Consider the following 18,692-nt stretch of genomic DNA (forward strand, 5'->3'; position numbering starts at 1 on the left):
ATGCATACGGCTTTTTTTAGTTTATAGACATAATGAAACCATAAAAAGCTGGAAAGGAAAACAAACCACACACACGCTATATATTTTTCAAGTACCCAAATCTAAGAATAGTCGCACTACGTTTGATGTTTAATGTATTTTAATAAGATTGACATCTTACAAAAGCAGGTTTGTAAAATGTTCCTCTAACTTATACACTAAAAAAAAGCCATAAACAGATATCATGTTCATAAAATGAAAATCAATTTGTCATTTCTAAAGCAGGGTAACGTATATTTTAACATCATACTGGCATTCACACTACGTTTCTATAAATATCAAACTCTTACAAGAATCTTATCTTCAAACAGTATTGAAAAGGCTTTATTTTACAAGTATTTTCCATAAATACCCGTTAATCTGCTACTAAATACTACTACATATCTAGAAATAACATTGCATACCTACTTAGTAAAATTAAGTTGGGGAAAGAATTAGAAGATAAGCTCCCTTTACCTAGAGTTGTTACATTTTGGCAGAACTATTGACATGGAATTTGTATTTGTGACAATAAAAACATCTTCCCAAAAGCCAAATTATGAGGCCAGCAGGCTGAGGTAAGGTGAGCTAGAGTCATTTCATTAGGAAAAAACAGCAGAAAAACATCCTTGTAAAATATGGCCATTTCTCCTTTTCCAAATCACAAATAGCTACAAATAACAAACAATAAAAATGCTCCCAAAACAAATGAATACTATGAGCTGACACTTCAAAAGGTTAGCTAAAAGACATTTAAAAAATGACACCAGAAGTGAAAGAGCATAAATTGGAATTTGAACAACTCAGAAATGAGGTGACAGAAAAGAAAAAAGAATCAGAAATAATAGAACACATTTCATCAACAAAGACTAATTAATTAAACTAGGGAAAAGAGATGTGACTAAACACAGCAGATGATGGTTTAAGAGAAAAAGAAGGACATTTTTAAAATAAAAAAGAAATGAAGAGGGAGACAAATAGGATTAGAGAAAATGTGACAAACATAAAAAATAAGCAAAGAAAACCTAACACATGTATAATAGGAGAACCCAAGAAAAGAACACCAAAGCAAGCAAGGGAACAGAATAAATGTCAACAAGTATAATTCAATAAATTTTTCTTTAAAGAAAGAAAAAATGTCTGAAATCACATACTGAAAAAGCACTCTATGCCCCTGGACAAACTGACCCAGAATGACCAACACAGAAATATTTTGGTAAAATTATTGGGGTTTGAAGGAAAAAAATCCTTTGGGTAACCTAGGTAAAAAGAATAAGTGACTTATAAAGGAAATAAAGATGTCCATTTGACTTTGACAGTAATTTGTAATGCCAGAAGAAAATGGAGTAATACATTTAAGTTGTTCAAAGAAAAGCAAATATGAGCCAAAGATTTTATATTCTGCCAAACTGACTGTTAAGCACTGAGCCAGCAGATGAACTGTCATTGGCACGTAAGACATGAGGGACTATGGTGCCCATGAGTCCTTCCTCAGGATCCTTTGGAGTATGAGCTACAGACAGAATGACTGGAGAGACACCTCAACATATACAGGCCTACACAAAAGGGGCATAAGGGACAGAGTATAATGTGCTATAAACTCTGACAATGTACATAAAGTACAACTTAAAAAAAAAACAGAGAATGGGAAAAACAAAACATTTTAAACTTTTTTTCAGTAGTTATTTTGGTGATGGAGTTGATTTTGTTATTATGAGTATTTTCTGTGTGCAATATCAGACAAAGTAAAAGAGTCACTATAAGATATTTGACATCACTAGTGTCTTTGAGAACCAGAATTCACGGTATGGAAAACGCTGTAACAGATAAAGGATAGAAAGGGTTGAGCCAACCCCTATAGGCCTAAATTTGAATCAGAAATATCAGTATGAACACTAGCGCTGTGTTACCTTAACACACAAACATATTTTTCCTTAGCTCTGTTCACTGTAAAGACCAACCCAGTGGCAACAAACATCCCTACTTTTGTTGTGACCCTGAAATACCACTGCCCACTGAAAGAAATTAAGGCCCCTTATAGAAATGGCTGATTCTTACACAAGAGTTTAAGATGAGCCTGCAATATGGAGTCATTCCAGACAGCAAGTAGCTATGAAGACTCTTGGGTCTGTGTAAAAGAACTCAGGGCCCAACTTGAAGAGCTTCCTGCTGGCCAGTGAAGGGAAAATCTGACTACAAATAAGGATAATAACTGCCATGGAGTGAAATGAATCAAGGATGTTTGAATCCATGACTTCACAGTACCTGATGCCCTCCCGCCCTGCCCCCACACCAAGAAAACCTAAGTGGTCACATGTTGAGGACACTAGGGAATCAACTTCGTTTGAAAACTGCTTTTCCTATTTAAAAGTGGCCAAGTAACAAGAGTGGGAGGTTTATTTTTTTTTTAATAGAAGTATTCCAACAAGAGCTCAAGAAGAAATGATAAAACTGGAATATCACTATTTTATATCCCCTAATTAATTAAGGAGCTAAACACCGACCAGCAACAGCTGCCACCATCATTACGCTGACAAACATTATGCTCCCACCCACAAGGTGACCTTCCCCCAGACAATGAAACCTGACTCTAGATCCAACCACCGTAAACATGATTTCTGATTTCTGGTGGCAGTCTTATCTTTTTATTATACTAATTAAACTGCAGAATGAGGGATGAAACTTATAATCCTCTAGTTGGCAACGCTGCTCAAAATGTCCCAACTGATAGAGCCCCCATCACTTGAAGCACGAAAACCACTGTAAACGACTACGCTGACATTGCTGGACACTCCGGTATGTTAACGCCACTTCAGATCTGAAACAGATGAGAAAAACCTTCACTACCATTGAAAACTGGCAACTATTAATTTAGAAAAAAGGAAGAGGGATTTCCCTGGTGGTGCAGTGGATAGGTATCCGCCTGCCAATGCAGGGGACATTGCAGTGCCAATGCAGGGGAACTTCCCGGGTTCGATCCCTGGTCCAGGAAGATCCCGCATGCTGCGGAGTAACTAGGCCCATGCGCCACAACTACTGAGCCTGCGTTCTAGAGCCCACGTGCCACAACAACTGAGCCCATGTGCCACAACTACTGAGCCCGCAGGGCTAGAGCCCATGCTCCGCAACAAGAGAAGCCCCCACTCGACTAGAGAAAGCCCATGTGCAGCAACGAAGACCCAACGCAGCCAAAAATAAATAAAATTAAATCTTTAAAAAAAAAAAAAAAGGAAGAATCAGGAACCTGAAGAAGCAGAGCAGTCTAAGACCTCAGGGCTGAAAGAGACCTGACAGACAATACTTTCCTATTTGCACGTTTGACAGAAGAGGACCCTAAAGCCACAGAAGCTGAAAGACTTACTCAACGTTGCACCACTAATTAGCACTGGGTTTAGACTACACTTCAAATGTCAATAAATTTATACATTTCCATACTTACTGCCTTGTGACCGAAGACCCAATGGTAATTTATAAAGGTTTTAGAAACCTGTCACTTTAATCTTTTATAAAATTTCCAGGATTTTGATAATAATAAATTGTAAAGATTGTGATAAAGCCTAGGGATTCCAAAGATCTAAATACCACTACTAGCCAATACTGGCTCCATTATACTTATATTTTGGAGGGTAGTGGTCTGCAATTGTTATTTAAATATTTAAGGTAAAAAAGGAAAAGGATACATTAGCTCTTCTGGTCAGAATCACCCTGACCACTAGCCTTTAGCAATTAAAGGCCAAAACTAATGAATGAATATCCCAAAAGAAATAAGAAAATATTTATAAGTTAACAATCACAGGCAGTACACTAAGTTGTAAATATCAAGTATTACTCACCGATTCTTTCTCCACAATTCGGTTTAGCATGACAACTGCTTTGGTCTTTTGCTGCCAAACCATGAGCCAGAAATGACAACCTGTATTAGGAAGTGGACCCTGTAAGAACAGAGAAGGAAAAGTAGGTAAGAGAAAGGGGACGGAGTAAGGCTCCGAGGAAACTCCTTCAGGGAAGCTTCTCGTCTGAGAATAGTGTATCGGATCATAAAGAGTAAATCGAGACTTTAAATCCACTTGAACTAAAAATAGGTCTGTGCTAGTTAGGATTACTGATTATCAACGATCAAAACTGACTTTTATTTACTTAGGCAGAAACGAAAAATTTTCAGGCTCTCAGGTGACTTTCAGAGTTGAGGGCTGGAGAACCAGGCTTGGGTAGAAACAAACGTCAAGACAAGATTTTGTCCAAAGAGGAGTGGGTTTGGGACAGTACTCCCAACCTGTCACTAACATCACCTGCTTTGCTGGTACTGCCATCCTAAGGTGGCTGTAGTACTCACGCACAACCTGTAAGCAAATCAGGGTCAAAATCACAGGCGCCAAGATCTACGGGTTGTGTTCTTAGCTGCAAAGGAGGCAGGCAAAGGCAATTTCTGTCCCCTCCGGTCTCTGCCACAGAAAGAGAGGCCCTGCCTTCCATCATGAGGGCAGCCCTGCAAAGGAGGAAGTCTGTGCCAGCACTGGCCTGCAACCAACCCAAGTTAGCTACAAAGAGAATTCCAGAAAAAGTGGAAATTTCAAAGCACCTGAACCACTATGAAACTGTTAATCTACAAAACCAGAGAATGTGTAACCCTCAAGAGCGGAGTTAAAAGGGGTAACGGTGCATATCACAATACTGCCATGGGGAAAAAAAATCAAATCATATTATGAATTTCCAATTACCTTCACATTTTGATTAATGGGTAGCACAGGGAAGAATAAAGGGCAAACAAGAGATGAGAAGGCCATGCCCAAACTTTAACTATTTTAAGTGAGTAAAGATTAACATGAACGAGGTTTGACTGTACCTCCAGTAACTCAACAAGCATTCACCTCACAGGACGCTGACTAGAGCTTCAGCTCCACGTGGAAAACAAGGCAATTCAAGTGGTGCTACACTGAAAGCAGCTTTAGGGCAGTTGTATCCCTGGTATGTAGTGGGTGTTGGGTAAATATTATTTGAACTAATAAACTCTAAGCTCTAAGTTATACAAATGCTAGAAAGGGATTGCGAATCCTGAGGAGCTGCACCCTCAGGTTTGAGGAACTGTTCCCCTCCTTCGGTGCATGTTATCCAATGCTCGAGTTACTTCCAAAACCAAACAATGTGAAGGTAAAAACAGCATTGAGAAGATCCCCAGTAAAATGAATGCCGTTTCTTTCGTCTAAAAAAATGGACATATCAATTCACCAATGAAGTCGCTCCTTAGTGTGTTCACGCACACGTGCGTGTACACACACACACACACACGCACATTCTGTTAGTGGTTCTGAAATGGGAGAGGGTTTCTCAGCCCTTCCACTTAGCAGCAATACTACCTATTTTTCTTGTGCAAAATGGAGATCTATACCAAGGGACTGATACATATGTTTTTAATTTTCATAAAATTTAGAGGGTAAAGATGACAAAAATAATAAGCAATAAAGGACAATGAGAACAACTGCAGTTTTAATAAACACTTAGCATCTCTGGTTTTCTCTATCCTTTGAAATATTTTCTGTGCGTGTTCTCTGTTCCAACGTACTAGGTACAAAGGCAAAAGCAGTCTCAGATGTCAAAGAGCTTATGACAGAGGCAAGGAACAGAAACACATCAAGCACCACAAGAGTAAGGGGTAAACCATCAGGTCTGCAGAAGCAGGAAGGATAGCAGAGCCTTAAAAATGAGGAGGGCACTGACATGGGGGAAGGAAGGGTAGGGAATCAGGATCCCTTCCCAGCATAAGGCAAGGCATGTGCAAGTTTAGGGGACATCTAGGAAAAGACAGCTAGATTGCTGAGGGCAACGTGGAGGTACGCAGTAGGAAACTCCACCTGCAGAGTGGGAGGGTCTCGAATGCAAGAAATAGTCACCGAACTCTTCTTTAAGGAGTAAAGGGATATGACCAGATTCGTATGTCACAAAAAATAATTCTGGTGGAATTGTTATAGATGGATTAGGAAGGATGGACTGGTGGCAAGGAAATAAGCTACCACTTTGGTGCAGATAAACTTCAAGAGAGCTCTGAAGAAGGGCAGGGCAGCAGAACAAAGGAAAGTATTAGACACATGAGGAGGATAGCTTTAACCCAGATGAGAAAAATAGGAAGGGGGCTGGCATGGTTTAAAAAAAAAGAAAGAGTTCGACATAGAAAATGCAGAATTTGTGACATCAATTGGTCACGTGGGTAAAAACACCCATATGGATGCTGAAAAATATAAGGCAGGGGTGGAGGCAGGGGTGAGACTCAGGAAATAAGAAAAAGCTGAAGACGGGCTTCTGAGTCCCATTTAGAATGAGGGGGGAGGGACTCTGTCAGGACACAAAGAAACTGTCCAAGATGGACAGGAGGCTTAAATGAGATCACTAGGGTATGAGTCAGGCATTTTCTTTTTCGTGATGAGATTTATAATGTTTTATAAATGGGTTATTACTATCATTACTACTACTAATAAAAAGCAGTAACAAATGCCACAATAAATACTCCATGGAGTACTTACCATAGTACCAGGCACTATATGAGTTTTTATCAGCATTGTTCTATAGATAATAGAGATATATATCGATAATATAGGTACACACTTGACTCTTGAACAACACGGGTTTGAACTGCGGGGGTCCACATATAGGCAGATTTTTTTCAATAAATACACAGCTGGCCCTCTTATCCATGGGTTCTGCATCCGCAGAATCAACCAACCTCAGATGGCAAACTTAATACACGATCCGTGATTGGTATGTGGAATCCCAAGGACAGAGAAGGACAACTATGCACTTGAGAACCCGTGGGTTTTGGCATCTGCAGAAGATCCTGCAAGCAAATCCCCCCAGATTCCAAGGGACGACAGTACAGGCTTGGGGAATAAGTAATGTGTCCAAGGTCACAGAGTAGTTTCAAGGCAGCAGATCTGAATAATTAAGAGCAGAACCATGCAGTCTATGGAGACCGTGTAGCTTCACATCCTGGCCTCATCCCACTTGTTGTATGACCTTGGTAAAGTTATTTGAAGTTCCTTTGTCTCTTTAGGTGATTCCTCGTGTTAACATAAGGATAACAATAGTATTTACCACAGAGGGTTATCCTGAGGTTTAGATTATACAAAACATAAAATATAGAACAGTGTTAAAAACTGCTAGCTGTTACTATTTACAACAGCCAAGACGTGGAAGACATCTAAGTGTCCATCTACAGATGAATGGATAAAGAAGATGTGGTACATATATACAATGGCATACTGCTCAGCCATAGAAAATAATGAAATAATGCCATTTGCAGCAACATGGATGGACCTAGAGATTATCATTCTAAGTAATTCAGACAAAGACAAATACTATATGATATCACTTACATGTGGAATCTAAAATATTATACAAAAGAAATTATTTACAAAACAGAAACAGACTCACAGACAGAAAACATACTTATGGTTACCAAAGGGGAAAGGGGAGAAGGGATAAATTAGGAGTTTGGGATTCACAAATACACACTACCATCTATAAAATAACAGGATTTACTGTGTAGCTCAGGGAACTATATTCAGTAACTTGTAATAACCTACGACAGCAAAGAATATGAAAAAGAATAGATATAGATGTGTGTGTATATAACTGAATCACTTTTTGTACACCTGAAACTAACACAGTATGGTAAATCAACTATAGTTCAATAAAATAATAAATAAAAGACTGCTAGCTCGGGAACTTCCCTGGTGACACAGTAATTAAGAATCCGCCTGCCAATGCAGGGAACGTGGGTTCAAGCCCTGGTCCGGGAAGATCCCACATGCCGTGAAGCAACTAAGCTCGTGCGTCACAACTACTGAGCCCACGTGCCAAAACTACTGAAGCCCACGCGCCTAGAGCCCATGCTCAGCAACAAGAGAAACCACCACAATGAGAAGCCTGCGCACTGCAACAAAGAGTAGCCCCCGCTCCCTGCAACTAGAGAAAGCCCACGAACAGCAACAAAGACCCAACGCAGCCAAAAATAAATATATATATATTAATTAATTAAAAAAAAGATTGCTAGCTGCTAGCTGTTAATTTTACTTCCCACTAGGATGTGAAGTTCATAATGGCAGTTTTATGAATGGCTATTTTATTCAAACAATGCTGCCACAAAGTAGGTACTCAAAGCTTTGCTGGATGAATGAACATCCAATGAAGCAGCCAGACTGGGATTCAAATACAGATACCATGAGTCCAGAGTCTACCCTCTTTCTTAAGATACAAAAAGGTTCAAAATGTGGTCCCAGGGAGTTGAAGTGATGAGTGTAGACTGGACGGGGGAAAAAACCTAAGTCAGAATCTTGAGAAACAACTGCATTTTTAGACACTAAAAATGAGAAAGAGGAATGGATAAAAAAGACTGGAAAAAAAAAGAGAAAGAAAGGGTGTGATAAGGAATCTAGGGTAATTACTCTTTTCTGTTTTTTATCATTATGGTTTTTTCAAATAGAAAGTAAATTTTTTAACTCTAAAAATGAGTTTATTAAAAACATGAATACGCATAAGAAAAACTTCAAATATTACAGAAAATGGCAAATTGAAGTCTCTCTTTTTTCCTAATTCCCAGAAATAATCAGTAAGAATAGCAAGTGTATAATTTGTTTAGCCAGCCCCTTGCAGACTGTTTCATTTCTACTATTTCTGGCCCTATGCTATTAAAATGAAGTTGTAACAAACACCCTCACATGTATCTTTATGTCTTTACATATTAGACCCCTGAGTATTATAAACTTTTAAATCTCTGCTGATCTGACAGGAGAAAAGTGGTAACTGATTGCTGGTTTAAATTTATATTCCCTAATTACTAGAAAAGTTGAGCATCTCTTCATATGTATATTGTCTATCTTTATTTCTTTTCTTTGAACTGTGAATTTATGTTCTTTGCCAGTTTTTTTCATGGATTGTTTCTCTTTTTCTTTTTGATTTACAGGAGCTGCTTTACTTCAAGTAAAAAAGAGTAATTAATTCTTGTTTCCTGTGAATTAGAGATAGTCTAACAGTTCATAGTTACATTAATTTGAATATCTTCTTACCATTTTCAACGGTTTTCACTTTCAGTAACAGGTTATTCTGATCTGAAATGGGTTCTTTAAAAATCTCAAACATTATAAATATACAGCTTATCTTTTTTCAAATTTAAGTACAGTTGATTTACAATACTGTGTTAGTTACAGGTGTACAGCAAAGTGATTCAGTTACATACGTATATTTTTTCAGATTACGCTCCATTATAGGTGATTGCAAGATACTGAATAATACAGCTTATCTTTTGAATATTTAAAAATCATTAACTGAGGGAAATGAGAGCACTGTTAATTAAATCTATTATTTGATAAACAAAGGGTAGCTGGTGTGGATAAACCAAAATCATTTCTGCTATCTCAGAGTGGAAGAAAAGTGCTGCTGGAACATGGGTGTGGCCGGTGTGCTGAGAAGCGATCGGGCAGGAGGCCAAAGGGGCAGCAGGCTCTTGGGCCTCCCTGTTGGTTGTCTGGGCACCTGGCTCACACCCTCACCTGCCCTGACATCCAAGGTCTGTCCACACTCTGAAAATACACGCCAGGGTGGGGCAGAGAAGAGCTTTCAAAGGGCCTCTCGTTCTGATTCAAGTGATGTAAAGAGAAGCAGAAGGTAACAAAGCATCAACAAACCAAGGCTTTGTACCAAATATTCAATATAAAGCAAGGAGGACAACTGGCCAGAAAAGAACCGGCCTAGCCAAATTCCATGAACAACTTTCTTTCAGAGAACGTGTAACATTGAAGATTACTTTTATCTGAAATATACACAGCTGCAAAACATTGTAACATCATTCATTACATAACAACAGAAAAAACTGAAACAGCATTTCATCTCCAAAAGAAGTCAGGACACACTTTTCGCTGTGTTTTAAAGACGACCAATCACAAGAATGGCGGTCAGGCATCGGCTGCACATCACACCACTTGCCTGTGTTAAGATGTAACTCCTCTGCGCCTCTTCTATGTCAACTAAGCTGGCATTAATATAATCATTTTCAGCATTTTGCAGTTTAACACGACTGTGATCATCTGAAACAGAGCATGACAAATCATACCGTCATTTCAAACTTGCATTTCTTTTTTATTTTAATATTAATTTTCTGGATATTTATAAAATGATAGAAGAGACAAAGAAAAATAAGTTAGCACCCCAGTAGAGCCAAATCCCAAATTACTCCCCTTTTTACTATTTTTTTTAAAGATTATTTATTTATTATTTTTGGCTGCATCAGGTCTTAGTTGCGGCACGCGGGATCTTTTTTGAGGCATGCGGGATCTTTCATTGCAGCGCACAGGCTTCTCTCTAGTTGTGGCACGCAGGCTCCAGGGCACATGGGCTCTGTAGTTTGCAGCACACAGGCTCTCTAGTTGACGCACGCAAGTTCAGTAGTTGTGGCGCATGGGCTTAGTTGCCCCGCAGCATGTAGGATCTTAGTTCCTTGACCAGGGATCGAACCTGCGTGCCCTGCATTGTAAAGCGGATTCTTTACCACTGGACCCCCAGGGAAGTCCCCCAAATTACTCCCTTTTTTAAAAGGAAGTACAAAGATGAAATCCTTTTGTTTGTTACTGTTTGTTAGAAGGAAGTGCTTCTGTTAGTGGTAGTTTAGCTGTTGTTTAACTAGAAAAATTGACCAGAGTAAAACATAGTAAAAGAAATAAAGCACCTATCTTCCTAAAAGTAAAAGGATGGTTAAGATTCTTGATGCCTAAGAAATAATAAGTCTACCTACAAAAAACAATGGCCTCAAATAAATAAGACCAGATTCCCAAAGTAACTACATTTCATTTTCTTCAATCAACACATGTGCATTCAACTATATAAAAATAATTTTTAGCACTTAATTATATAATTAGATCAAGTGCTAAACTATATTTAACACACTTGGAATATTCCAATTCTTTAAAAGACAACTAAAGATACTTCATTACTTAGATTGTGTTATAACAGTTTAGATATACTAGTTTTTAAAAGTGAAAATCTCACAGATTTAGAATTGATGCTAATTTAAATACATGGAGCACAAAACTTTACCTATATCATTTTGGAGGGAGGGGAAGAGAAACAAGACACTGCGAGAGGAAGCACATGTATAATAACAGAACTAGTGTTAACTCAGAATTCTAAATATATGACAGGCAGAGGCATATGACTGAATTATAACCTACATGCATGTTTGATGTCTAACTAGAGAAAACGTTCTACTGTAAACTGCTCCCCTCAAGGCAATACCAAACAACCATTCTCTCCCCCACTTTTAAACTAAAAAAACTGTTCACATTACCTCCATGTGAAAGAAAATGTTAAATGGCTTTAGTTCCACACATCAATTTATGTGAGATGTCTCTGCTGGATTGAACCCAAGACCTCTGTAAATATTACACGTCATGTGTAAACAGGAAAAGCGAAGGTCTTGTTATAGTAAATCACTTATACTAGTGTTCTCGGAAAGATGATGTCAACAGTCACTTTTTTTTTTTAAACAGTCATTTTTTTTTTTTTTAACAGTTTGATCACTCTTTAACTGTTATGTGAGGGAGTAAAACAGTCAGCTATATAATTAACAAAATAAAGACCATACGCCTCCTAGATAACACATATCAGAAGAATAATGCATGCTTTTAGAATGCTACACAATCCCTAAAATTCAAGTTCCACCAAAATATAATACCAAAGGAACGTATTTCCTCATGCTGTAATCACAGAAAGAAGAGAAACCCCGGAGACTAATCATATCTATTGCACAAGTGAAAAAAGCAATTTGGCAAAAGAAGCAAGAATCCATAGGCACTGGGAAGGTTCCCCTACAGGGCGCTGGGAATTCAGTTATCTGGCAAGTCATCCAGACCCTTCCATAAGCCTGGAGAAAGACCTCAGGGGTGTTTTAAGGGTATCTGACACCCTGCCTTCAGGACTTTGAACTGGGTTCACTGTTATTTTCTCTCCAGTGTTAACATCTACACCTGGTGTCACTCCAGCTCATTAAAAACATGAATCCCACACCCCCAGATACGTTCCCTGGAGCCCGAGTGCTGACCAGTAGGGGAGCAGGGCGTTACCTGAAAGGCACCCCCCAAAAGGAAGGTAATCCTTGGGAAAAGTCTAGCTATTTAGAACTGGCTACAAGTGTTGGCTGAACCTATGTTTTCTCCTCAGGACTGATTTTTTTAAACTTTCAGATACATCTAACATCATTTTAATTCTTCTGTTCCATTAAGAAGATTAATAAAAAATACAAAGCATGTAACTTTTTGATTCAGAAGAGAATCTGTGTAGAGAAAAAAACATAAGAGTTTCTTGTGTTAAATAAAACATATCACTTTAACACTATCTACCAAGTAAGTATAAACATTTCAGGAAGTGAAACTATCAAAGCCTTTTTATGAGGAATTGTGACTTGATGATTTATATTCTCTGGCAATGGTAACAAAGAGAGACAAAGCCTCTTTTCCCACGAAAAACCACTTACTGTCTGGTCTGAAATATCTGTGAGGGTGACATGGGTCCCCTTAACACTTGAGGTCAAGTGTCTCCTCTCCCTGCCCGTCACGACTGGTCAGCCCCAAACCTGTGAACAGTTCACTCCAAACCAAACTTCTGACTTCTGAGTTAGAAAAAAACCCAGGATGTTACATGCTTTCTCCTCTCCCCAAAGCAGCTGATCCTGCCTAAGAACCTCTGAAATGAGACTATCAGATCAGAGTCACACAACCTCGGGGCCATCAGCACTTTATCATCATTTGAAGTGTATGGTTATCCCCCTCTTCCTTATCTTTTAAAGGATCCAGCAAAGGGAGAAAATGAGGATGATTCAAAAACTGTATTGCATGAGAGGCCACAAATGCAACCAAACCACACCTCACAGGAAATCTGATTTCTCAACATCTAGTAACACCACCAGCAGGACGATCAAGAATGCATACTTTTCTCCACAGTGGCATCATCGGGGTGAGGGAAGAAATGCACACCCCATGGACTGCGGCAACGAGCTGGATTAGGCAAACTTCCAACCGCAAGTCCCCGCACCTCCCACCCGCAAACAGCCTGTTTTCTGAGAAATGGCTTCATCTGTCAAGAAATGACTGGCTCTAGCTGTGGCCTGAGCTGACAACACAGATTAGCTTCCTCTTTCAATACTGTCACATTGAGCTTTTTTCCCCCATCCCACCCCACCCCCCCACCCCCAGTTTCACCTTTTTTCATTATTGTAAAGACATCTCCTTGTGGAAAGTCTTCCAGGTCAAAAAGGAAGGGCTCACATTTATGCTGAGGCAGAGATCAAGAACAATGAACAGAAACTGGGCAGAAGACTGACTATCAGCACAGCTTTAACAGACTTCCTGCTTCAGGCTCCATTCTCAATGGGGGACAGTAAGCGTTCGGCACTGATTTCCACACCATGTGGCGCTTCCCGGCCAAGAATGTAAGCATCTGACAGATGTGTCAACTCTCTTCAATCCTACAAGTAGATACTGGAGGCACAAATAACATTAATTTTCTCTCATAAATCAAGCAATGAGCCAAAAGCAAAGCTACAGCTAAACCCCCGTCAGCACTGGCGTGGCCATGTTAGTGGAGAAGAAACAAGCCATCGTGCAGAGGGTCAGCATCTCAGCTGTCTCCTCGGCAAAGTAAAACCATATGAGCTGAATGTTCCTTTTCTGACGACATAACCAACCACAACGGCTGTGCAGGACTTTTCGCTCCTGGGATGTGTCAGGTGCTCGCTGCTCTCCACTCTCACCCCTCACACCCTGAGTCGTGTTGTGCACGTTTTGCTGACACTCAGGCCAGTCAAGTCATCAGCCTCGATCGCACCCTAGAGAAGCAGCAGCAGAGGCCCAGAGACGCCCCAGATCCTCCCTGACATCGCCGCCCCAGATCCTCCCTGGCATCGCCGTCTACCCTGCTCTTTGTCTCAGGGATGACTTCTGCCTCCACCTCTGCACACACACCTCACCTCTTGAAGGCCTGACCCAGGACTTCCCTTCTCTGATGGAAGCCCCCTCCTGCACATCGCCCCCACCAGACGATCTGCTCTTTAAATTGACCACCTTCCACACCTGGTCAACACATACATGCCAGGAGACAGGCAACCAGGACAGAGAGATAAGACATTATTTGTTTCAAGCTTTTTAAAAGAAAAAAAGTCCTATCTGGGAATTAGTCCTAGTGCCGTACTGCGCTGCGCTGAGTATGGTGGGAGCAGGCCAGGGTAAGAGGAGGGGAAGGGGCTTCCAGCAGGAGGAACAGCAGGAAGAGGAGCACAGGGGCCGCTGAGAAGGACCGGGAGGAGGAGAGGCCCTGGCAACTCCGCACGAGCACCTGAGCTTTGAGGAAAGAATGAGCAGCGGACAGAGGACGGGATGGAACGAGGAGGATGGCCTGACACTCGGGCAGTCCCATCCATCGGGGCCTGTGGCACAGCCCCATGGACTGGCCACCAGCGATGCTGTGTGGAGCGCACAGCGGGCTCGGCCTCCTCCAAACGAGGGGCCAGCTGCCTGCACATGTCCACCTCTCTCAATCCATCATGATTCCAAGTTCCTAAACTTGACATGACAGTGTTAACTGGTTAAATTCTGCCTCCGCACATCCCCAAACTGAAAAGGGCCCCTTGAATCCACCCCAGAGTCTCTGAGATGGAAAGAAGACTGGGAGGTGTCCTTACAAAACGGGTAAAAGTCACCACTGCCGCTTGAACATGGACACCTTTCCTCTTCGACAGCATCTATAAAACAAGATGTGGGACTTCCCTGGTGGCGCAGTGGTTAAGAATCCGCCTGCCAATGCTGGGGACACGGGTTCGAGCCCTGGTCCGGAAAGATCCCACATGCCGCGGAGCAACTAAGCCCGTGCACCACAACTCCTGAGCCTGTGCACTAGAGCCCGCGAGCCACAACTACTGAGCCCGCAAGCCACAACTACTGAGCCCATGCTCTAGAGCCCGTGAGCCACAACTACTGAAGCCCATGCACCTAGAGCCTGTGCTCTGCAGTAAGAGAAGCCACCACAATGAGAAGCCCACGCACCACAACAAAGAGTAGCCCCTGCTTGCCGCAACTAGAGAAAGCCCACTTGCAGCAACGAAGACCCAACGCAGCCATAAATAAATAAATAAATAAATAATTTAAAAAAACAAAAACAAAAAAAACAAGACAAACCACGCTTTGGTCTCACACAATCAGTGAGCAGCTCACCACTCTCCTTGAAGCTCAGATCTCTCCCTCTAGGAGAAAGGAAGGGAGAGGCAGTTGGGGGACGAATAGTATTTCCCTTTCATCCACAAACCCAGGCCCCTGGAACCCATCCACACTCCTGGGGAGCTTACCTTCTCGGAAAGGGAGACAGCAATAAGCAAAATAATTAAGTAGATTACATGTTATGCAGTAATAAACCCTATGGGAAAAAAGAGCAGAATAAAGGGCAGCTGTGCTGGGAAGGGGGACAGGTTGCCAATTCTAAACAGGTGGTCAGGCTGGGCCTCACTGTGACAGTGACACTGAAGCAAAGACTTAGAGGAGGTCAGCCACATGAATATTTGGGTCAAGAGTGTGCCACGCACAGAGAAGAGTGAAGGCTTTGTGATGGGTACATGCCTCACGTCTGGGGATGGCGACTGCGGCACAAGCCCCGTGAACAAAGGGAAGAGAAGCACCTGAAACTTAGGTTCAGGGTTGAGACATCCTGCACTGATTTATTAGTCTCAACTCCTAAATCCAACTATCAGAGAAAAGGGGCTTCTACTTCCGTTTTCTCATAGCACCTACCAGCACGGTGTCATAACAATTTAGGCTGGCAAGTGGTCAAGCATTGTTTATACGATGAATTCCAGAAAATGTTCATATTCAAACTGTTAAGCTGTGGTAGAATTTTTTTAGAATCACATGTCACTATTAAAACACTCTAGGGGCTTCCCTGGTGGCGCAGTGGTTGAGAATCTGCCTGCTAATGCAGGGGACACAGGTTCGAGCCCTGGTCTGGGAAGATCCCACATGCCGCGGAGCAACTAGACCCATGAGCCACAACTACTGAGCCTGCGCGTCTGGAGCCTGTACTCTGCAACAAGAGAGGCCAAGACAGTGAGAGGCCCGCACACCGCGATGAAGAGTGGCCCCCACTTGCCACAACTAGAGAAAGCCCTCACAGAAATGAAGACCCAATACAGCCAAAAATAAATAAATAAATTTAAAAAAAAGAAAAAGAGTTCTGTTTTCAAACATTTCAAAAAGGGGGAAAGGGGCAGGTATAAAAACAAACAAACAAACAAAAAAACACTCTAAACGTCAGCAGGAGATGAAACTACAGCTGACTTGAGAAGTAAAGTAATTTAGCAAAAAACAACAGCTCAGAAAGCTTCAGGACTTTTTAGTAGAGGCAACTGGAATCATGTGGCCAGATGAGAGAGAACAGTGAGGGAGGCGAAGGGGCGTGGGTGTGGCCCTAGGGTCTGCTCTGGCTCCACTGGCCCCCATGGCCGAAGAAGCCGCTGTGACCTGCACGGAGCAGGGCGGCCCCCGGATGTGCAGGCCCAGGACCCGAAACCCAGCACTCGTCTCCTGGGCCTCTTTCTCATCCGTTAAGAGGGAACGGCCAGACTACACTTGTCCTTCTCCACTATTTCTATTGACTGACCCTCATTTATACCCTAAACGTGTCAAGTACAGAACTCCTCAAAAAGTCCTACTTTATCTTAAAAATTTACAGAAACTTAAAAATTCTACTTTGCTATGTATCTGTATTTTAATATATCAACCACTCCTTCCCCCAGTGCCCGTTCTGAGTATAACGGATGGTCCTGGAGGACGTGCCCGGCTTCCTCACCGACTTAAGGGCTCTCCCTGCAGCCCCGGCGCAGCTCCAACACCAGAGCTGTCCACGCGACGCGGTGGCTACAGGCAGGGCCTGACGTGACGAGGCTCCAGCCCGCTCAGCACCCAGGCCTCAGCCATCGGCGTGGCCAGGGACCCTGACAAGTTCACCACATCCCACCCCCACCTCGCACAGTGCCCTGCCCAGGACCCGATTCAGGAAGGCTGTGAAATCCAGAAACCTGGAAAGACACTGGAATAACCCTCAGACCTGATCCCCGTCTCCAGTTTTGCAGGCATCACTCGTGTGGAGCGGTTTTATCGCGTGCGCAAACTCATGCACCCACCACCACAAGCTCCTCTGTGCCCCCCCCTTCAGAGTCTCTTCCCTGACCCTGTCCTGACCCAGTGATCTGCCCTCTCCTGCAACGGCGGCACCATTCCCAGAACGCTGTATAAATGGAATCACGCAGGAGGTAACCTTGAGACTGGACTCTGCTCAGTGGGAGTCCTCTGGGGCCCACCCAAGCCGCTGCAGGGCACGGGGAGCTTCCCACGGCAGGAACAAAAGAACCACGGTGTGTTGACCACTTACCCACTGATGGACACTTGGGTCGTTTCCAATTTGGAGCTCTTACAAACAAAGCTGCTCTGAACACCCATGTTCACATTTCTGTGTGGACATAAGGTTGCAATTCTCGGAGATAAATGTCCAGGAGTGCGGCGGCTGCGTCATATAAGGTAATCAAGAAGCTGCCACACCACGTTCCAGAGCGGCCGCACCGTCCACCATCCTCCGTCCTCCTCGCTGCGTAGGAGATCCAGCTTCTCTCTGCGTCCTTGGAGTCCGCGGCCCTGTCATTTCAGCTCCTCTAGTACGTGTGTCACAATCACTCACCACCATGGTTTTAATTTGCTTTTCCCTAATGGTTAGTGATGTTTTTCGTGCGCTTATGTGCCATCTACGTTCATCATCTTCTGCCCATTTCTGAACTGGACTGTTTGGGATTTTTACTGCTGTATTTTCAGAGTTCTGTATATATTCTAGATATGAGTTATTTGTGGTTTATTAATATTTTCTCCCACTCTGTCCTCGTCTCTCCATCCTACTAACGGGGCCTTTCACAAAGCAAAAGTTTTAAATTTTGGTTTAGCCCAATTTGTTGATTTTTTTCTTTTGTGGACTGTGCTTTTGATATGTTAAGAACTCTTCACCAAAAACCAAAAACGAAGATAGAACCACAGGTCAAAATCCTAACAGTTAATGAGAAAACTTTTAAGTGAAAGAGCTGTCTACACGATGGATTTTGAGAATAAGTGCATTTAGTCTTTATTTTTTTTTAATGATTAAAATTTTTTTTTATTATTAATTAATTAATTAATTAATTTATTTATGGCTGCGTTGGGTCTTCATTGCTACCCGAGGACCTTCTCTAGTTGCGGCGAGCAGGGGCTATTCTTCCTTGCGGTGCATGGGCTTCTCATTGCAGTGGCTTCTCTTGTTGCGGAGCACAGGCTCTAGGCACGCGGGCTTCAGTAGTTGTGGTACGCGGGCTCAGCAGTTGTGGCGCACGAACTTAGTTGCTCTGCGGCATGTGGGATCTTCCCAAACCAGGGCTCGAACCCATGTCCCCTGCACTGGCAGGCACCAGGGAAGTCCCAGTCTTTATTTTTAAACTTTAGATGTGATGAGGAAGAATGTTAGCAAATATTTATAGAAGAGTTACCATAACATTTAAGTTATATCTATACTTATTCTGATTACTATTATACAATAGTTTTTATCTAAGTGTGCTTAGCAAGAAAGATGACAAGCAC

At 42.1% G+C, this 18,692-nt stretch overlaps 1 protein-coding gene across 4 annotated transcripts in view; it reads right to left on the reverse strand.

The window, feature by feature from the left end:
* PTPN2 (protein tyrosine phosphatase non-receptor type 2) overlaps positions 1-18,692 on the reverse strand; it is a 76,747-nt gene that overhangs the window by 23,686 nt on the left and 34,369 nt on the right. For all 4 annotated transcript variants that reach the window (XM_082354851.1, XM_082354852.1, XM_082354853.1 and 1 more), the window contains exons 3-4: positions 9,991-10,091; positions 3,852-3,950 (exon numbers count right to left, since the gene is read on the reverse strand). In XM_082354851.1, coding sequence (XP_082210977.1) covers positions 3,852-3,950; positions 9,991-10,091 — 200 coding nt within the window. The remainder of the gene's footprint in view (positions 1-3,851; positions 3,951-9,990; positions 10,092-18,692) is intronic.

This window comes from Balaenoptera borealis (genome assembly GCF_965194805.1).
Source record: "Balaenoptera borealis genome assembly, chromosome: 14".
Lineage (NCBI taxonomy): Eukaryota > Metazoa > Chordata > Mammalia > Artiodactyla > Balaenopteridae > Balaenoptera > Balaenoptera borealis.